The sequence below is a fragment of the Gossypium hirsutum genome, chromosome D01, assembly GCF_007990345.1.
Source record: "Gossypium hirsutum isolate 1008001.06 chromosome D01, Gossypium_hirsutum_v2.1, whole genome shotgun sequence".
NCBI lineage: Eukaryota > Viridiplantae > Streptophyta > Magnoliopsida > Malvales > Malvaceae > Gossypium > Gossypium hirsutum.
This window is the reverse complement of record NC_053437.1, coordinates 3,486,707-3,509,212: the sequence shown is the minus strand read 5'-3', so window position 1 is coordinate 3,509,212 and position 22,506 is coordinate 3,486,707. Positions and strand designations below refer to the sequence as shown.

Genomic DNA, 22,506 nt, shown 5'->3' with positions numbered 1-22,506 from the left:
CTATGTATGAAAGCATATTCGAAGCACTTGAATTTGTTAATTGAGGAATTGTTTTGTGTGAGAGTGCAAATTAAATTGTAAACCTTTAGTGTTTACTTCCTAAATTTTTTAAGGGGCGAATTTAGAGGTGAGTCTTTTAGCCTTTAGGTATAAAAGTGAGATTTCTATACTTGAGGAGTGATAGAGTGTGATTAACTTATTGTATTGTGAATTAAAAATAATAAAATTACTCACTAAGCTAGGCTACACAGATGTAGGGAAACTGAATTGCATAAACAAACATTGGTGTTATTTGTGTTTTTGTTTGCACAGTTTTTCATAATGCCAAGCTGTAATGGTTACTGCATGCAATCAAGCACTTCCATTAACTATTGTGTTGTCACACCCAGATTTGTTAAATCCTAAGTTATTCGGGAAAATTTCGAATTAAATTGAAAACTTTTCTACTCTGACGGGTCCTTTTGTAAATAAATGTTTTTGGCAAGCTATTAAGTAAATGTTGAATTTCAACTTTAGTCCGATTACTTAAGTATCAGGTAGTTGTTAGTGAGAGACAAAATTATTGATATTATTCCAGGTAGCCGTTGATTTGGTATTGATGAAAGATGTGTGAGAGGATTATATATATAGGAGAGGTGTTAATCTCCGAGATTGCTCCTTCATTTTTTTTGTTCCTTCTTCATCTTTCCTCTGGCTTGTCATAGAAGAGAGAATGTTTTAGGAGCGTTGGTGCATGGAGGATGAAATGGAGGTTTGAGGTTAATTTTTATTAACTATAAAAAATTTATTTTAATATAATTAAATATTATTGTATTTAAAAAATGATTTTTAATTTATCAAATTATATTCAATAATTTTATGGATACACAATTTTATTAATTAATAATACATTATGCTTCTTCTTCTTTTTTTTAGAACTTTTAAATGATTTGACTAAATTAATTAATTTAGCATTAATATATTATGATATTTATTGATATCACTTCTATTATTATCACATAATAATATTAATAAGTTATTTTTAATATCAATTTAGTAATATAATTAACAATAAAGGGTATCTTTTTTAATTAATTTTTTTTTTCAAACTCGTACTTATATGTATACTAGCTTCTAATGTCACATGTGTTATATGTGAATTTATGTATTTAATAGTTAATTAGTTTTTTAACTATTGTATTTCTAATTACAACAATTAGCATAAAATAATATTTCTTATTTTAATTTTTAATTTTTAATTTTTAATATAATTAAAATATATTACCTTATCAATTCAAGTATTATAATAAAAAAATTCAAATAATAATTAAAGTATTTTTAACATATTCAATATACAATTTATTTTTAATTTATGTAATTAGTGCAACATACATTATTCAAATCAATATAATTAAGATGTTTAAAATTCTATTCGAGTAATAGCTGTATTTTACATCAAAAAAATTAACACAACTTTTTACGTCAAAGTTTTTAAAATAATAATTGTAAAATATAATTATAATTATCACAATTTTTTTCCTGTACGTTGTGCTTAGAATTCTATTTAAGTGATAATTCTATTTTACATTAGCACAATTTTTTAACTGATAATTGTAGCTTAATTGTAATTATTTTTAAATTAAATTTTAGTAATTCGTCAGATTAAACTCGTGCTTTTATATAGATTATAATTTATAAAAATTTAAAAAAATCAATTTAGTAATAAGAGAATAATGATATTCAAACAATATTAGAATAACATGCTTTTTGAAAACTCTAAGACATGAATACTTTTTGGAGGACAAACCTTGGTCGATATCAAGGTTCAATGACATGGACTAATAATAGACATGCACTAATAATAGGACTAAGAATACCGTACCAAAATTGACCGTTGATGAAACATTTGCCTAAAAAACACGTGTACTTGATTAAACAAATTAGATTTAATTTGTATAGGGAGATGAATTTGAAACATTAAGATGTCATCTCCCAACTGTATCCATGTGATTTTAAATTATTGTATGGAAGCTGAAATTCCATTGTCAAACAAACTCTATTCCTCTTTAAACAAAATGGTTTGGTATTAGTTTCGTGGAAGTTTTTGTTTTTTTATTTCAAGAAACTAAATCATCGCACTGCACATATTTAAAGTTTATAGGACTTTTCTGGGTGAAAATACTACCATTTGGATTAGAACATAGGTTTAAGTTTAACCATATCACGCATGATTCACTTTCTCAAACAACTAATAAAACACTTTCATTCAATAAATTTATTGCCTCTAAACATATGAAACTTTGCTGATTTCTCTCCACGAAATCAACCTCCCCATTCTAAATTTATTATTCAAGAATTATTTTTGGTAGCAATTAGCTAGAAATTTGGTTTAATAACAAATGTATATACGTTTGCATGAAGGAAGTTTCTATTTTGACTTTTCGAGAAAAAATAGTATAAATATTATCTATTTAATTAACAAGTTCCTCCTTCCTCAAAAAACAGAATTAAGCTTGTTTTTTTTTTTTGTAAATATGCAAATTCACTTTTATCTATAAATTTTAAATGAATGGATACTATTCTTTTTATTCTCTATATCTGTTTTATAGTTCATATTCGAAGTTTGTGGTTGTTCTTTTAATAATGTTACCTTCAAAATTCGAACTTACATCCTATCCTTAAAAGTGTAACATACTTTATTATTGAACTCAACAATTATTAGTGGACTTAATTGAAGACATATTTGGACTTTTTAATATGAAGATTTCTTATTAAATATTGGAAACAAAATGATAAAAATTTTAGAAGTAAAAATAAAATCGTCTGCAATTATGAAATCAAATTAGATCGTAAGGATTGTTTGGATATCAAACTTTAAATTGATGTTAATCGGAGAACTCAACATAAATTTTTTCACTCCACCTATATTTCAGTCAACAGACATCCGAACGTAGATAGTGCTACACATACTCAAGATAGATATCTACATCGTCATTGAACTAAACGTTTGAGATGCCAAGTTATTAACTTGTAATGACTGATTAATTAGTATCAATAATTATTAATTATGACATGGATATTGTTGAATACAAGAATAAAAAGAAATAGTTTGTAGATAATTTCTATTTATTTATCTATCTATACATACACGATGATGTAAATATATGAAATGTTATCAATGAGGTCTTGACATTATTAAAAGAGATTAGGCTTTGGGTATTTACTTATCCGGATTCAAGTTTGATCATGGATTATTGTCAAGTTTTGTTTAGTTATATTCTGAAACTTAATCTATTTTGCTTTATATTGATAATTTGATTCTTGATTATGCATTTATAATGATATTGCTACTACATCAAAATAGATTTCCTATGGCGTTTTTCACTAGAGTAGTAGTGTTTGTAATAGCATACAGCAACGTTTATATACGTCCCCAAATACTAGATAGAAAGCCAGAGAGTTTTGAAGGTCGCAACGTTTCTTATAAAAATACATGTGTTGAGGTAGTTATGAGAGCAGTGATGCAGAATAGTTACAATTGCACTTGGCACTTCTCAAGTTTTATAACTTGCTTTATTTTGAATTGATAATCTTTTGAAACAAAAACATTTGGTTCATTGGAAGCGTGTTGGCCCATTTAAGATTGGTCATTTGAAGTAACAAATTATTGTAAATTAGATTAAATTGGATCAAGTAAATCGGATTTCCTAATTTAAGGAGATTGGATCGATTGACTTGAAAATTTAATTTTGGTTATCTCTTAATATCTTAGACTTTATGAGGATATTCTTGATGCTACTTTGGGGGATTGTATTATGATTTATCTCAATGTTAGCAAGTCCAAAAAAGCTTTATATTCAAGACTTGCATAAGAATGATATATAGAGTTAGTTTAAGCATTTATTATATTCTTTAGAAATTATTTTTGTGAGTTTATTTTGTGCAAGAAAAATAAGCAAATCACTTGGTTTTACAAATTATGTTTTTAAGTAGAAAATTTAGTAAAAAAAAATTAGATCTTTAGTGCAAAGGTAAAGTTGTTATTTCAGTATGTGATAGGACTTAAATCATTATTTTGTATAATGTTGAAAATAGTAGATTATATATGTGGGGTCTTTGTTTCTTTTTTGCAATTGCATCCAATATGTATAACTACTCCTTGTAAACTACTCACTCGATTCTTGTAATAATCACTGATCTCTTTATAACTGCTCACCCGATTCTTATAATAATCAATTCATCTCTTTCAAGATGTAATTATATTTGTAAACTTAAAAAAAAAATCAAAGTAAGAGTAAATCTTATCATACATAAAATATTCTCGTGTAACATTAAATGTTGATGCATTTATTTTGAGAGTAAAAAATTGTTTAAATAAAGACTTTCATTATTTATATGTACTAATTTTTCAAATGGAGAATAAATAAAGTTTTTTTTTCTAATTATGGAATTAGGAATTTATAGTGATTTAACAAAAATGTTTAATAATGGTGTCTATTTGGACTAATTTTTTAATTTTTTTGTAAAATATTATGACCAAATTTTAACAAATTAATATAGAGAAATTAACTTTTCAGTTTTCATAGTATTTTTTTTCATTTTAAAATAATTAAATTATTAGTAGAATCTTAATAAAAATAAATTATTTATTTTATAATTTGGTCCATGAATCATAATACTAACTCAGTAATCATATTTTGGTTAATAATTTTAAATTTCAGGGTTTTTTTTAATCATAGCAATTAAGAACATTATCCCGATTTTCATGCGGATGTCCTTGCATGCCCCCACAATGATAAATTATGTGAATTTGTTTATCTTTTCGAACTAGATTTGCAACACGTGACATAATAATATTGATAAATTTTTAATAAATATCGACTTAAAAAAAATTAAAAATTGTTAATGAACAAATTAAAATTTAAAAGTGGAAATAAAAATGCCATCATATAAATATCATAGATGAAATACATCAAAGAGAAAATAACTTTATTTTCCGATGGAATTTCAAGAATAATTTCGCATTATTTTTTTAATAAAAAGATGAATTTCCAAATTTTTTTAATGAGAAAATATCTCACCAACAATGCCTATGTCAATTGATAATAATATCTATGTCAAATCGACATTTATTTTTATTTTTAGTGAATTTTTTTAAAACATATATTAATTTAGGATGGTATCATTAAACTAAACATATGTTTTTATTAATTAGTTATATTTAATACTTAATCTTAAAATCAAAATATCAAAACATATTAATAAGTAAGTCCTACAATTTTATTGTATTTAAATTTAATTAAAATATAATTATATTTATATTTTTAAAGGTGTTTTTACAAACACCATGAACTTTAGATCCTCTCAAACCAGACCCTCACAATTATATGCAAAGTAGGTCCTATGGAGAATCAATTGTACCCTCCAACTTTTTTAAAATAAACAAGTGAAATTGTAGCAATATTTTCATTATAGACCCTATTTTTTAAAAAGTAGATTAAAGAATATACAAGATAAACTTATCTCCTTACCTATAACTTAATTAGTTCAATGAATTTACCTACCAACAATAATATCATTATATTTTAATATAGAAAAGAAATTAAAACGAAACAATTTGATGTGGTTCATTGAAATGGAATTTGATTCTTTTTAATAAAAGAATTTAAGATATACAAAACGGGGGACAATTAAATGAAATATTGATTATAAACAATTGAAAAAGGAATATTTTGTTAAAGAAAGATTGATTCAATTGGATTGGATTGGATTGGATTGGATTGGCAGGTCAAGTCGGGAGTTGGTTAGAGTATTGATTGAAAAATGGGTATTGAACCGGTTGGCTGAGGAATTAGTTTGAATCAGTTGAATCGGGTAGTTGAACTAGATTTTTTTTATATTTTATGATTTTTTTAATAATTTATTTAATTATATCGGATGAACCAATTGAATCGATGGTTTGACCAGTTCATCCATTTGTCCGGTTCTAAAAACCTTGACTATAAGTACAATCATGAATAATTCAATCTATTATAAAGCATGATCATATTGATAACCATAATATATCCAGACTTACTTCAAAAGAATCCTAAATAGAATCTAAACATGGTATGAATCAAAGATGTTTGAACCGGACTAAACCAACTAGTTGAACTGGTTGGACCAAGACCCAACCGAGGTATTATTTTGAAAAAGGATTTTGAACCAGTTAAATCGACAATCAACTAAAAGGCCGGTTGAACGGGTATTCTTTTACTTAAATTTTTAATAAATTTCTAATTGAATCAATTAAACTCAAACTCATAACTTAATCGATTCTACTATCGATTCAATTTAAAAACATAGTAAAACTCTAAAAACCTCAAAATAACATTAACAATCACATTGGAATATAAGATGTACGAAATGAAATCGGATTTTGTAATAAAATTAGGTGATTGGTGTTGACTAGACTGCTTTTTTCGTGTGAAGTCCGTATGGCCGACCTAAGCATGTTAGGATGTAAAAATAAATGTCAAAAAACAATGTATCTTATCTATTAGTTTTTAAAAGAAAATAAAAATAAAAATATTTTAATTAAATATAAAACATTTGTTTCTTATCCCCCAAAACTCTCACTTCCTCTATTCCTATAAATAGCCAAGCAAAATCCAAAGCCTTTTGTTCATGTACCCTTCATTGCAAACCTCTTATCAATCTCAATATCCATCTATACCCCCACATTGAATAACATAAACAACTGACAATGGTGGTGGTGTCAAAACCAGCAATTGAACAGTTCTCTTCTTACCTGAAAAACAACAAACCAACCACATTGTTCACTCAAATCCCACTTGTAGACCTCTCAAAACCTGATTCAAAACACCAAATAATCAAAGCCTGTGAAGAGTTTGGGTTCTTCAAGGTGATCAACCATGGGGTTCCAATGGAATCCATTTCCATGTTGGAATCCGAAGCTACCAAGTTCTTCAGTTTACCACTTTGTGAGAAACAAAAAACAGGACAACCTCAACCTTATGGTTATGGTCATAAAAGGATTGGTATGCACGGTGATGTTGGTTGGGTTGAGTATCTTCTTTTGACTACTAATCAAGACCCCAGTCTCCATAGCTTCCAAACTTTCAGGTCTGTAAAACAGAACACTAAAAGAAATGGGAATTCTTTCTGTTTTTTGGGGGTGTTTCAATTTTATTTATTGTTTTTCTTTTTCAGGGTGGCTTTGAATAGCTATATGAAATCAGTAAAGAAAATGGCATGTGAGATACTTGAAATGATGGCTGATGGGTTGAAGATACAACCCAGGAATGTGCTGAGCAAACTGTTGATGGATGAAGAGAGTGACTCTGTTTTCAGGGTGAATCATTACCCACCATGCCCTAATGTTCAACCTTTGAATGGTAATGGCAATGGCAATGGGGATGTGATTGGATTTGGTGAACACACTGACCCACAAATTATCTCAGTGTTGAGATCTAACAACACTTCTGGTCTTCAAATCTCTCTAAGAGAAGGAAGCTGGATTTCAGTGCCACCTGACCAAACCTCATTCTTCATCAATGTTGGTGACTCCTTACAGGTATGGTAAATATAAAAATACCCTAAAAACTCTTATATCATAAATTAAATTACATTAAATTTTCTATCTATTTCTATAATTAAAAATTAATATAAAACTTCCATAATATTTTTACCTCCATAACTCATGCTAGAAAAATGAGAAATCCCTATTTTATTGATTCTTTTTACAAGAAAAAGAACTAACTGGAATATTCTTTTTGAATTGTTTTCATCACTTGAATATCTGTCATATCTTACAGTCCCCACTTAAATAAATTTCTTTTTTTTTTCCCTTTCTTGGGTACACAAAACAGTTTAGTTGTAAGCTTCCAAACCCTAAAAACACAAAGGGAAATCAACTTTTTGGGATCATCATTTTATTTAGATTTGAAACTTTGGGTCAGTTCTTGAATTTTCTGTAATGGATGTTTGTGTTTGCAGGTAATGACCAATGGAAGGTTTAAAAGTGTAAAACATAGGGTAGTGACCAACAGTGTGAAATCAAGGCTATCAATGATTTATTTTTGTGGACCACCATTGAGTGAGAAAATAGCACCTTTGCCATCTTTGATGAGAGGTGATCAACAAAGCTTATATAAAGAATTTACTTGGTTCGAGTACAAAAAATCTGCTTATAATTCCAGATTGGCAGATAATAGGCTCATTCACTTTGAAAAAATTGCTGCTTCTTAATCTCTTTTTTATTTTTCACTTTTGAGTAGATTTTTTTTATACTTCAAATAAGAAATAGGATTAGGAAAAAGTTTGTAGTATCAAAAAGGTTTGTGTGATCTTTAGGTAGCTCTTTTCCTTTGTACTTTTTTTTCTTAATTTGTTTCAACTCAATGTAACTATCCTTCTTGTTAATATAGTACAAATTTTCACCCCATCATGGATACTATTTAATATAACATGAAACATTATCAATTCGACATAATAAATACGACAAGGATATACAGGTTACTTATCATTTACGGGTTGAGTTAGAGCTTTTTTTGAAATAATATCTAAAATTATTCATAACCCCTCCTTAACCCATAAATTAGAAGATAATGTGTTTCAGTACATTCAAACTTATATTCTCCTATATTGATAACAATTCCTATATTAATCAAGTAAAAACTCAATGGACAAATGGAGTAAAAATTAAATACGTAACTATATCCAAATTTAGGTGGTCATATGCTACATTCTTTTATGTAATTCCCTATAAAACCATTACCAAAGATTGTTGCTACAAGTTTGAACTACAATTGGCATAAAACAGATTTTTTCTTTAAATAAACAGTCAATTTTACTTCAATTATAAAAGGAATTGTAGTGGTCAAAATGTATTGTCTTGCTAGATCCTATTAAAGAATTTAAATAAAACACCATGGAATATACCATAGAATATAGATTGACCATGGAAATTGTTGGTCCATTTAATTCCATTAAAATCGAATAATAAAAATAATTATTTTTCTTTTTTAAAATTTATTTTAATCAATGAGATTAGATTGTTAATATTGAATTAAAAATATAATTGAGATGCATATTTTTGAAATTATTAAAAATAGTTAATATTTGTGTATATATTTAAAGAAAAGGGATGGGACCTAATTAATAAAGGAAGAAGCAGAAACCGGGACTGCTTCCAAGGCGGCCCAACTGAAAACCGTGTGCACAGAGTGTGAGTCAGATTGTCTAAAGATTACGACACTACCAACAGTTTTTTCAATAATTCCTTTTTTTTCAATAATTATAGATAGGTTGTTTTAAAAAGGCTTAGTTCGATTGATATCAATAATATTATTAGTATAGGAGGATGTGAATTTAAGTATGCCGGAGCGCATTATCTTCCTATTTAAGGGTTGGTGAGGAGTTATAGATAATTTTAGGTATTGTTTCAAAAAATTATATAATTTTTTTATTTAGGTTTTTTTTGTCAAAGGAGATGTTTAAAGTTTTATTTTGTTACCCCTTTAGGTATCAATTGTTTAAGTTCAATTAAAAAATCTTTGAACAAATCAAATTACGACACGCAATTTTTTAATTAAATAAAAATATTTAGGTACTTAAATGAGAAAGGTTGTATAATTTGAGTACCTAGATGAGAAAATTTGCATAATTTAGGTATCTATTTTTCATATAAACCTTTTAAAAATAATTGGTTGGCCTAATGTAATACTACTGTCAAAATGAGACTAATGAACACATTTATTATTATTTAATTTCTCAAGATATTTATCGAAGCTAATCCAATAACTAAACTTTCGCATTTTGTTAGGCTCATTAAAGGGGTAAATGTTGGCCACAAGTTATAAAGCTGTTCCATATCCAAGATGAGGGTCGAACCCTCGACCACTGATTAAGGTAGGAAAGATCCTTACCAAGTCACCTAACTCTCGTGATTTGTTTACTTTATTTTTTTTAAATGTACATGTGAAATACTTTCGACTGAGAGGTATAAAATCCCCACATCTCACAATTTGTTGCAATTTTGCTTGCTCCATCTAGGGTTAGAATTTTATATGAGAATTTTGAATTCAATTGTTTAGAAAAATTAATTTGGATAACTGATTGTGTAATAAAAATGTGTAATAAAAATGAATTTATTAAGTTTTATAATTTTACCAAAAGCTTGAGACTAAAATATGTTAAGCAAAATTCTATAACAAGAACAATATAATACAAGTTGTTTATTTTTCATCTCTTTGTTTGTTTTATGTCAATATTTGTTCATAAATAAGGTTATTCATTTAAATTTAAAGGTTTATCTAAAATTTACAAGGATTTAGTAAAAAATTAAATCTGTTTTAAACATGAATCAAACTCGAGCTTGAATATATATAATACAAAATCCATGGATTGAGGTAATTCAAAGAGCAAAAAATCCATATCCCAACCTATTAAATCTTCTTCAACCAAGCGGTCTACTGTTTTCTTCTTCACCTCGTCATCAACAATAATAACATCAAGAGTGTTGAAGATTTACTTCAATTATCATAATCTAGCTATTTTTAGATATAATCATAACTTTGATTTATTTCAGATTTTTTAGAGATTTTTATTAAAGATTATGATTATGATTATGTTATTAGCCTATTTTTAGTTAGTAGTTATTAACTTATTTACTATATAAACAACTAGTTTTAGTTTAATAAAATGTACCTTTTCCATTTCAATTACTTGGCTTCTCAGTCCAGTTTTTTTCTCATTTTTTAGTTTTATTGTTGCTGATGACGAGGTGAAGAAGAAAACAGTAGACCGCTTGGTTGAAGAAGATTTAACAGGTTGGGATATGGATTTTTTTCTCTTTGAATTACCTCCTTCCATGGGTTGAAAAGACGGATGAAGATGAAAAGAAGCAACTCTTAATGTTGGGAGAGGTAAAAAGGATGAGGATTCTCTGTTCATGTGGCTTAGAAAAAGATCTATCCTCACCTTTTTTTACTTTTCCTAGCATTAAAAGTTGCTTTCAAATTACCCACGTGAAGTTTTAAAGCATAGATTGGATATGATTAGGGGTGAAAGGGCAGCTGCTTTAGAGGAGAAATGGAGGAAATTGCAAGTTGTTTTTGGAGAGGAATGATTTGATAATGGAACAAGCTAAATTGATATTAGAATCTTACAAGTCCCAAGATGCATGAAGTAGTTCTCTTGTTTATTGTTAAGACAAATTTTCTAGGATTTGCATAACCTGTAACTTTTGGTGTTTCTGTTAGTCATTACTTCCAGTTTCCCTAATGTACTTGTTTTTGTTACAGTATGCTTCAAGAATGGCCAAATCAAGCTCTACACATCAAATGAAACATAGCTAAATTTGAATGAAATAGGACATAGATGATGGAACCTTGGTTTTTTTAGAGTGGTTCAACAAATGCTCCCCATAAAATAACACAACATATTAAAAGATCATCCTTAAATAACATTACATTGCATACTACGATATGGCAGCCAAAAACCGACTGCATTAATCGGAACACATGGACCAACAAAAACTGAAATGGTGAGTAACCATTTCACAATAATATGCCACTTTGTCGTCTTTCAAGTTTTATTTCTGGCTCTTCTTTTTCCATAAGTCTCCGAACATTTTAATCCCAGAGCCTTTGCGTTTTCCGCTTCCGAAACCATCGTCCATATCATCAGCTAAGCCTGGTGATCCGACATAACCAGCGAATCCACCAGCTGGTGTCTCAAACACGCCATTGAAATGCTTATCCATTGAGCTACACCGGTTTGAAATCCTCCCGTTGATTTCCACGCCACCGGAAAGAATAGCTGCTGCGGCATCTGCTGCCTTTCTCCATTGTTCTGTTTGTACCCTTAGCTTCTTCATTTCAGCTTCCAGTGCCCCCTTTTGTTCTTCCACTGATTGAAGCTTTTCCTTCAATTGAGCTGTATTTGTTTTGCTTGCTTCCAGCTCCTCCCCTACTTGGCCCAACTTCAATGCCATTTCTTCTTCCTTAACTTTAGCACTCGAAATGTTCGAGTTCGCTTCGTTGAGCTGCTTTTCCAGGTCCTTGTTCTCTTGAGTGAACACAACAAGCTCCTTTTCTTTTTCTTCTAGCTTGGACTTCAGCATATTGATCTCATCATTTTTCAAAGCCAAGTCTTGGAAAAATTGTTTCTCCAGCTCGGATTCTGCTGGTGGTACACTCGATATCTCTATTGCATTGGTTTTCTCATCAACTTGATCAACTTCTTCGGTTTCCACCTTAGGCTCAATTGCTGTTTTTTCCACTGTGACTTCAAACACATCAGTTTCTTGTTGGTTATCTTCAGAAACTTCATCTCTGATGCTACAATCCGATTTCTTAGAATCTCGAGTTCTTTTCGGAGAAACCTTCTCATTAACTTCAACAGGTTCCCGAGCTTTAGGCTTCTTGGTCTTATTTTCCAGCTCTTGTTGCGCTTCTTTCTTTGCAGCTTCTGCTGAAGCCAACTGGTCTTTGAGATTCTTCAGCTCTTCTTGTGCTTGCCCCAGTTGAGATTCTAAATCTGCAATACGAGTGCCAAGCTTCTTTTGGTTCAATGGATCAGATTGTGGAGCACCTCTTGGTGAACGACGATCTCCAAGCTTAGGACTACTACGATCAGTAATGGGTCGATGATGCAAAGGGTCTGAATCAGAACTCGATGGCCTAACCTGATGCGTCCCTCGAGGAGATTGCCTTTGTGGCATGTCCGAGCCCCTAGTCCTCATAAAAACACAAACATGTCACGTCAGCAAAAACAACAAACATGTAATACAAGCAAATCATGTCATTTTGCTTGAATGCCAAGATTATTCTACATACATGGAACTTTCCATTTCAATAAAAAGTATTAAAAACCCGAAAACATACTAGATTTAACAGTACTAAAACACAAACAACTATATTCATTAGTTCATGGCAGATTAGATTCTCACCTTGATCTTGGCATCTTGGCACTTCCAATATTGAAGAAGTTTGTGAAGAGAAAACAGAACTAATTAGTCAAAAACTTGTGACCTGCAAAACTTAAAGTACACCAAAGAAAAAAGTGAGAATGGCATATATAAATATACAATATATATGTATATATATAAGAACACTTCGATCCACCATTGTAGCACCTTGCATTTGATTATATATAAGAACACTTCAATATATATGTATATATATAAGAACACCTTGGACTACCATATATATGAGGTGGGCACCTGCATTTGATTATGGTGTACAAAACCATGTAATGGAGGCAGGTTTGAAATCAACTTTTTTTTTTCAATTATTTAAGGCAAGTGTATGGCTTTTGACTTTGACTTCTGGGGTTAAAAATCTCTAAGTAAAGAGTGATATCATATTTTCACCACAATGTAGAACATGAATTAAATGAGGCAAATAGTGGCACTGCTACAATGGCAATTTTATAATTCTGAGGCTCTCAAATTTTTGGTTTGGGAGTTAAATCCTCAAACTTGTCTCTAACATTCCTTCCATTTAAAGCTATAAACCATTGCCAAGTTCAGCTTTTCCCCCTCAAGATCCCACTTTGGGTTGCACAAATGATCCCCTATAAAGATATATATATATATACACACACACACTTGTAGCTGCATTGGGCAGATGAGAAAAAATAAGACAATGCAAAGGCCATTTAAGATTATATCATTATCATCATCTAGTTTTAATTTGTTAGCAATTGAGTATCCACATAATTTTTTCAATACTACTTGGTCAATTTCCATACTTGCATAAGGCTTATCATACCTTTGTTCTAATACATATATAGATATAAAAAGAAATGGGGAAAACCCTAATAACAAATGAATTCAAGTGTCAGATAGCAAACTTGTAAAGATCTTCTGCCTCATATTTTTTTCCCACAGATAAAAGTAGAAAGTCATCCTAGTAGTCAAACCAACCCACATATAATCAAAGCACTATCAAACAAAAAACATATCCTCCAAAAATGAAAAGAGATAAAAAAAAATCCCAAAAATAGTTTTCACTTTTCCAGTCCCCCATGTCTTTTGATTCCTCATATATATTTTTCATAGTTATTTTCACTAGCTTTTCTAGGGCAGTGCAAAAAAGCCCTTTTTTCACTCTCTATGTATATGTATATGTATATGTATATGTATATGTATATGTATATATGTATATGCACACCATTATATGGACAGTTAACCATGCATAAAAAATATGCATTTATAAACATTCCAAAGGTACTTTAGTAAATTTGAGTAAGCTAAATTGTGGTGTATGATTAAAGGGAGGAAAGCTAGGCATGCGTTGCGTCGCCAGTCAGGGTTTTCCGAGTCAAAATCAATGTACGCGCCACCATGGCGCGTGATGGTGAGGTCAAGCAAAATGCAAATCAAAATATTACAAAAATAATAATAAGGTTTGGAAATATTTGGCTTATTATGCAGACAATCAGGCACAGTTCTTACTTGTTTGCTGCAAATTAGAAGAATTAACTCAAAAAATATTAAAACAATCATAATCTTAAAAAATAATAATAAACTTCAAAGCATTCTGCAGCAGAAGCCATGCAATGGTTAGCTAATAGAACAACTTGTGGATCAGATGAAGTAGAACCCAGTTTTCACAAGCTAATGCATGTTCTCCATAGCAAAGAAATTAAGGGTCTTGAATCACATAAATGTGAAACTGGACTATGCAAGCTTCATAGCTGGGATTAAAACATACATGATAAAACCCTTCTTCTCATAAGGAAAACAAAACAAGAAATAATGAAGAAGAAGAAGAAGGGATTATATATATCTTACCTTATAAAAGAAAGTAGATGATAGCCATGAGAAAGCTTTTTGAGTACCGAAATGCAAGGCAATGAATGAAAAATAAAAAAGGGAAAAATGAAGCAGGATGGGGAGAGAAAGAGAATTTCAAAAGTTTGAATAAAAGCTGCAAATGGGGAAGTGGCATATACTACTCCATTAATAACATTTCATGAAAATAAAAATAAAAAAAATTGATAATTTTGAATTTGAAATACTAAAGCTACAATTTTTCTTCTATTATTGTCATAATTATAAAAAAGGAAAAGGACAAGAGTGTAAATTTGGGAAAAGATAGATAGTAAATTAGAAATAGAATCTTGGAAATCCAAACTGTATCTTGAACTCTTGTCTTTTTGTCTCTTTTCAAATCTTCAAACCTTTTTTTTTCTTGTATTACTGTGCATGCACATGCATTTGTATTACTATTCTTTTCATTTCAATATTTCTATTATTTTTTGCCTTTAAATTATTTAATATACTACGTTCATTTTTGTATTATTCATTTACATTTTTCATTTTAGGTGATCTGATAAATAGTGTAAGTTTAAGAGTTAAAAAAGACGAAAAATTAGATGAACGACTAAAATAATTTTTTTTATAAAATTTAATGGTCAAATAAATCATTATGTTTTTTTTTAAATTATATATAAATATTTTATTTGAATATATGAAAATAAGAAGAAGAAAAGAATTAAGTATTGCATTTAATACAATAATATTTTTATTATTATAAATAATCCATTAATTGATTATGAAATGTACTTTTAAGTCGATTGTGAACAAAACCCCTTATTATGCAAAGTAGAACAATATTATTTGGAAAAGAACAACATAATTACACAATGTAAGATGAATCAACTTTATGGTTAATTTTTATATAATTTGGCTAATCTATTTTTTAAAATATTACATTTTAATCATATTTGTTTTTTTAAATATTTATCCCAACCCATAAAATAAATAGAAGGATAATCCGTTTTAACTCATTTAAATTTACGTCCTCCTGCATTGACAACAATGCTCATACCGACCGAACTAAGACTCAATCGACTAATTATATCTTAATTAACTCTAAAAATGTACTAAAGGCTCTCTTTAACAAAAAAAAGAAAAGAAAATCAAATATTTTTATTGTATATCAAAATCACGTCAACTCATTTTTAATAATTAATTAAATTGACACTTTTCCTTTCAATATTAAAATAGAAAATAAAACAAATTTATAATTTCTTTTACTTGATCGTAAAATCCAAACAGAAAACTGCAAAAGCAGTGACATTTGTTGAATGAATTATCCATTTATATGCAACTTGTTAAAAAATGGAACCAAAATTTAAGAAAAAAAACTTAAAATCCTTGCATTGAATTTGTCTTTAGACTGTTATTTTTCAAATAATCCAAATTGTGTGCATGCAAATCAGTTTTATTTATTAAATTTGTTCTTTTGCTCTCTTTTCAGCTCTCATTCCAACATAAAAACAATTCAACATGATTTATTTTTCTTGGAATTGAAGGCTATTTTCTTTCACTTGCCCTACTTTTTTTTGGGTCAGATTTCCCTCTCTAATTAGCCAATTTTATTCAAAGTTAACCAAAATTTTAATGAATCCATGGAGTTCATTAGTTTGCTAAATTTGATTGTGGAGAATAAATGGTATCAGCAGTAAAAAAGGTGAAGCTAAAATAATAACAATAAAACAAGCATTTATTAGAATAGTGTGGTAGATGAGTGATGGTGGAAGGTGCACTTATGCAGTAAAACAACTATTAAATATAGTCGATAAATAGCATAGGATATTAATGTACTCTCTTTGGGGGGACTTCATTTATATTCATATTTGCTATGAATAAATGCACTAAAACATCAATGGTAATGGTATATTTTTGGTGAAAATTAAATATAACTGAAGTCAGAAGAATTGACCCATTCAATTTACGCGTTAAGTAATTCATGAATATAACCATCATTCAGCATAAAAAGTATTAAAAATTAGATTTTATTTAAAAATAAACATATCAGTTTTTACATGTCATACTACATCATTCTTTAACAATAAAAATAGATGAAATTTTTAACAAAAAGATCAGTTTACTGTTTGATTTTACGTACAATAACAATAAAAATACACGACGTGGCGGCGTGTTCCTCAAGTTTCTCGGTTTCCTTCTTTCAGTTCAATTCTGAATTGGTTTCTAATTAATCTAGAGATATTATTTTAGTTATAAAAGTTACGGATTTCAGCCTATAATTAAAAGGGCTATAGTTACCCTAGGTTTATACATAGAAAATAACATAATTAAGAGAGAATTATGTGTTTCAGTTTGAAGGGATTTTTCTTCCGGAGTAGGAAGGCGGTAGATTATCGAAAAGAAAGGGTGGAAAAGAATATATATAAATAAAGGAATTCTTTTGATTGGACCAGGCATCACTTTTTGTATTCGGTGTGGATAAAAGATCTTCCTATGTTATACTATTCAATTCTCGACGGTGAATCGATTTGATAGCCTAGATATTGTTATTCATGATATTGATCCGATTTGATGTCATTGAAATGTAAGTCATTGCATTGAATTTACAAGCGACAAATTTATCATCTCTATGGGATTAAATCCCGAGTTATTGCGAAGTAAAAAAAACAATGAAATTATGGAAGTAAATATTCTCGCATTTATTGCTACAGCGCTGTTCATTCTAGTTCCTACCGCTTTTTTATTTATAATATACGTAAAAACTGTCAGTCAAAGTGATTAATTTGAATGAAACTTGACTTTTTATCAAGGAGTTAAGAAAAAAAGGATTCAAATCTCACGTCTTAAATAAAATGAATGGACTAGAATCAGCAGTATCCTATAAAACTCGATAGTATGGTAGAAAAAAAATATGAATCTTTCTACCATCCTATAAAACTCGATAGTATGGTAGAAAAAAAATATGAATCTTTCTACCATACTATCTATATCTATTATTGTAATGTAGAAAGATACAAGCTTAATATAGATGAATCCACAATATGTATCTTCATACATGTCGATATCAATTAAATATATGTACTGTACATAGTATCTCAATTTTATTTCTTCGCTTGATCTATTTTATTTGTGTTGATTTCAATTAATCTGAAATAATTGAAAGGCAAGCCTTACGATTTTATAATTCTTTCATTTCATGGATTTGATTTTTTTGGTGGATACCGAGATTCCTATTAAAATAATCAGAAATGAAGGAAAAATGGAATAGGCATATATTAATTAAATTAATAAAAAAAAAAACCAAGTAATCTTTTTTTTGAACATTCCAAAGAAGTAATTCGTTAAGCAACTGACAGATGATCCAAAGAGTTCTATGGTAACTTTTCTTCGTATTTCGTTTCGAAAAAAGGGTATACCCTGCCGATTTTGAATTTAACTTCTTTGATCCATGATATGAAATGAGTCAATAAAGCATTTCATAAATGAAATTCAAATAAAACAGGGGGTAAGTGTCTAATATGTGACTACACTAAGGCAAGATCTTATTAAAATTAAATTAAATAAAAAAGACTTTTTTTTCTCTTTGAACAGTAAAGAGGGAGGGAAATAAAAACAAGCAAATACAGAAAACAAAGGGGGTTCCTTGTCCCTCATTGTCCGTTCATAACTCTGGTAAGAGCTGGTTCATCAAAATAGAAAATTTAGGAAGAATTCTTTTTTTTATTGCCTATCATCCGGATCCCTTTTACTTTCGAAATACGAACATGGGGATTATTGAAATGTTTATTTGATTTTGATTGAAAAGGTGTTATTCATAGAATACATTACTCCACTAGAATCCAAGAATTTCGAAATGAAGACTAATAAAATAGTTAAAATAAAAAAAGGCTTTGCAAAACGATCTAGAAAACAATTGATACGGTTTGATTCCTCAACCCCAATTAGGAGTACCCCTAGAGCCCACTTCTTCCCCATACTACGAGTGAAAGGGAAAATGTAAAGACTACCATTAAAGCAGCCCAAGCAAGACTTACTATATCTATGTGTATTATGTCCCCTATCTCTATGAATATGAAACAAATATGAAGGAATTCAATTTTTCCATTATTGTTCACTAATAATAGTGGAATTACTGGCGCAGAGTCAAAAAGAAAAGGGAATTGTGACACGCCACCGTTGATGAATCACTTCGATAAATCCGCTTATAACAAGCTCTTATATGATTTCGAGTAAAATCGAGAACCATTAAGCACAAGCAAAATGCGCAGTAACACTTTTGGAAGTATCAAAAGAATGTTACTCACATGTATCAATAATAAGACTTATTCTTTCTTTTGGTGTCCCTCATTAAGTAAAAGCCAATTATCTATCCAATCTAATATTAATTGGATGCCTGAACACTCAGAGACTTTCATCCGTCTGTATACAAAGTATCTTCCAACCCTTCTACAACCATTCATTAGTTAATTAGACACTCCCGTTATCCAATCTAATTCAAGACTCCTCTAGTAGCCACTCCATTAGTAAGGGGGGCTCCCATATCAAGATTTACTGATTCCCTTCCACTACTTTAGTTTTTCCTTGAATCCTAGACGTTAGGAGACGTTAGGATTTCGAGTTTTTTGTTGATCAGGCGACACCCGGATTTGAACTGGGGAATAAGGGATTTGCAGTCCCCCGCCTTACCGCTCGGCCATGTCGCCAAAAGGTTACAAACAAAAAAAGGAGAGTATCTCCCTTTTCTTTTTCATTTTTAAATCGGATCCATACCTTCAATTGGTTATAGTATCTCAAGACACACAATATCTAAAAACTTTCCCTTTCTTTTCTATTGAAAAAGAAAATGTGGATTCTCAGTTACAAAAGTAAAAATTCAGGACAAATAAATTGGAACCATTAACTATTGACTGCAAATTTATGGACGATTCTTCTTCACTTGTCTTTTTCTAATGGTATAAGAAAATAAAACTGGATACAAAACTAAATTGATTTTTTTTCAATAAAAAAAACTTTCTTAATTTCAAGTATATTATAATAATATAACAGCAATTATGAGTCTATGTAAACCCCAGAGCATAAGTTGTTACACAGTTATAGTTATCTAATGAGGTATTTTATCTATCTAGATATGATGTCCATAGGGAATCAGCAAGAAATTATCGTGTTTCAATTTTTCATTGAATAGATTAAAATAAAAGAAAAAATAGAATTTTTGATAGAGCACGCCATGTCTTGTCTCCATTAGAGCGTTATAATGGAATAAAAGAAAGACATATATAAATAGAAATGCTATATTGCACATGTTTAATAAATAGAAGCCCCCTTTTCGTACGCACTTCAATCATATTCTAAATATTCTACTAAAAATAAAAAACTAAAAAGTGGGTAAAAACATCTATCTTCTCTGCGAATCGTTTTTTGAACAATGGAGTCAATGAAAAAATTAAGCGCTAGAAAAATCAACTCTCTCCCTATATATATATTTTATGATTATTTTGTCTTTATCTCAACGAACAGATCAAATCAGGAATTCCTTTCATTTTTCTGGTATTCAATCGGATTGGAATATGTAATATCATAATAATGGTATAAATTGAATTATTTTTTTTTATATTCTATACAAAAACAAAACTCCATGCGGCTAAATGGCATTTATCAATTCTTTTCTGTATCTGTTTGTTATAAATATAAATTAAAATTTGAGTATAATTTTTCTTCTTCCGTTCATACGCATTTCATATTTCATACATTCCACATATATTATATGGTATATGGAGTTAGATAAAATTTCATGTGATTCAGTAAACAGAATAGAAATTCAATTCCATCATTATTAGATCGATTCGTAGGATTCGATGAAGAATGAAAAAAGAATGAGATTTTTTTGAGAAATGGGAAATTCAAAATGCTCGGGGATGAAAATGGGGAAATGTCTACAATACCTGGGTTGAATCAGATACAATTTGAAGGATTTTGTGGGTTCATGGATCGGGGCTTAACAGAAGAACTTTATAAGTTTCCAAAAATTGAAGATACAGAGCAAGAAATTGAATTTCAATTATTTGTGGAAACATATCAATTGGTGGAACCGTTGATAAAAGAAAGGGATGTTGTATATGAATCACTCACATATTCTTCTGAATTATATGTATCCGCAGGATTAATTTGGAAAACCAGTAAGGATATGCAAGAACAAACAATTTTTATTGGAAACATTCCTTTAATGAACTCCCTCGGAACTTCTATAGTAAATGGAATATACAGAATTGTGATCAATCAAATATTGCAAAGCCCCGGTATCTATTATCGATCAGAATTGGATCATAACGGAATTTCGGTCTATACTGGTACGATAATATCAGATTGGGGAGGGAGGTTGGAATTAGAGATTGATAGAAAAGCAAGGATATGGGCTCGTGTAAGTAGGAAACAGAAAATATCTATTCTAGTTCTATCATCAGCTATGGGTTCGAATCTAAGAGAAATTCTAGAGAATGTTTGCTACCCTGAGATTTTCTTATCTTTCCTGACCGATAAGGAAAAAAAATTGGGTCAAAAGAAAATGCCATTTTGGAGTTTTATCAACAATTTTCTTGTGTAGGCGGGGATCCGGTATTTTCTGAATCCTTGTGTAAGGAATTACAAAAGAAATTCTTTCAGCAAAGATGTGAATTAGGAAGGATTGGTCGACGAAATATGAACCAGAGATTGAATCTTAATATACCTTAGAACAATACATTTTTGTTACCGCGAGATATATTGGCAGCTGCGGATCGTTTGATTGGAATGAAATTTGGAATGGGTCCACTTGACGATATGAATCATTTGAAAAATAAGCGTATTCATTCTGTAGCGGATCTCTTACAAGATCAATTCGGATTGGCTCTGGGTCGTTTAGAAAATGTAGTTAGAGGAACTATATGCGGAGCAATTAGGCATAAATTGATACCGACTCCTCAGAATTTGGTAACTTCGACTCCATTAACAACCACTTATGAATCCTTTTTCGGATTACACCCATTGTCTCAAGTTTTGGATCGAACAAATCCATTGACACAAATAGTGCATGGGAGAAAATTGAGTTATTTGGGCCCCGGAGGATTGACCGGGCGAACTGCTAATTTTCGGATACGAGATATCCATCCTAGTCACTATGGATACATTTGCCCAATTGACACGTCTGAAGGGATCAATGTTGGACTTATCGGATCCTTAGCAATTCATGCCAGGATTGGTCATTGGGGGTCTCTAGAAAGTCCATTTTATAAAATCTTTGAGAGATCAAAAAAAGCACAGATGCTTTATTTATCCCCAAGTCGAGATGAATATTATATGGTAGCGGCAGGAAATTCTTTAGCCTTGAATCAGGGTATTCAGGAAGAACAGGTTGTTCCGGCTCGATACCACCAAGAATTCCTGACTATTGCATGGGAACAAGTTCATCTTCGAAGTATTTTTCCTTTTCAATATTTTTCTATTGGAGCTTCCCTCATTCCTTTTATCGAGCATAATGACGCGAATCGGGCTTTAATGAGTTCTAATATGCAACGCCAAGCAGTTCCGCTTTCTCGTTCCGAGAAGTGCATTGTTGGAACTGGGTTGGAACGCCAAGTGGCTCTAGATTCAGGAGTTCCCGCTATAGCCGATCACGAGGGAAAGATCATTTCCACCGATACTGACAAGATTATTTTATCGGGCAATGGAGATGCTCTAGGCATTCCATTAGTTATGTATCAACGTTC

The 22,506-nt window shown here is 30.0% G+C and overlaps 2 protein-coding genes, 1 non-coding gene and 1 pseudogene across 7 annotated transcripts; 2 read left to right on the top strand and 2 right to left on the bottom strand.

Annotated features, from left to right (window-relative positions):
• Positions 1-6,582: 6,582 nt before the first annotated feature.
• Positions 6,583-8,420, top strand: LOC107936157 (gibberellin 2-beta-dioxygenase 1). 2 transcript variants are annotated; one of them, XM_016868829.2, is made up of 3 exons: positions 6,583-7,104; positions 7,192-7,555; positions 7,978-8,420. In XM_016868829.2, the coding sequence occupies exons 1-3, from the start codon at positions 6,725-6,727 to the stop codon at positions 8,227-8,229; spliced, it is 996 nt and encodes a 331-aa protein (XP_016724318.1). In that variant the 5' UTR covers positions 6,583-6,724; the 3' UTR covers positions 8,230-8,420. The 2 variants fall into 2 exon arrangements, with proteins under 2 accessions (XP_016724318.1, XP_016724317.1); XM_016868828.2 differs by having other exon boundaries at positions 6,628-7,555.
• A 2,970-nt stretch (positions 8,421-11,390) lies between these two features.
• Positions 11,391-15,036, bottom strand: LOC107936176 (interactor of constitutive active ROPs 4). 4 transcript variants are annotated; one of them, XM_016868855.2, is made up of 3 exons: positions 14,783-15,036; positions 12,935-13,016; positions 11,391-12,716 (listed from the first exon to the last, which is right to left on the bottom strand). In XM_016868855.2, exons 2-3 carry the CDS (start codon positions 12,946-12,948, stop codon positions 11,576-11,578), a joined length of 1,155 nt encoding a protein of 384 aa, XP_016724344.1. In that variant the 5' UTR covers positions 12,949-13,016; positions 14,783-15,036; the 3' UTR covers positions 11,391-11,575. The 4 variants fall into 4 exon arrangements, with proteins under 4 accessions (XP_016724344.1, XP_016724343.1, XP_016724342.1 ...); XM_016868854.2 differs by having other exon boundaries at positions 12,935-13,024; positions 14,783-15,011; XM_016868853.2 differs by having other exon boundaries at positions 11,391-12,722; positions 14,783-15,011.
• Positions 15,037-17,145: 2,109 nt separating this feature from the next.
• The window catches only part of LOC121213761 (DNA-directed RNA polymerase subunit beta-like), a 7,439-nt pseudogene continuing 2,078 nt past the window's right edge, over positions 17,146-22,506 (top strand).
• On the bottom strand, positions 19,396-19,467 carry TRNAC-GCA (transfer RNA cysteine (anticodon GCA)). Its single transcript has one exon. It is a non-coding gene; the product is annotated as a tRNA-Cys (tRNA).

Excerpts from the sequence above, each read along its gene's own strand:
- LOC107936157 (XM_016868828.2), top strand. The coding sequence starts at position 6,725 with ATGGTGGTGGTGTCAAAACCAGCAATTGAACAGTTCTCTTCTTACCTG. Across the intron at positions 7,556-7,977 it reads ATGTTGGTGACTCCTTACAG|GTAATGACCAATGGAAGGTT; the intron begins GTATGGTAAATA and ends TTGTGTTTGCAG.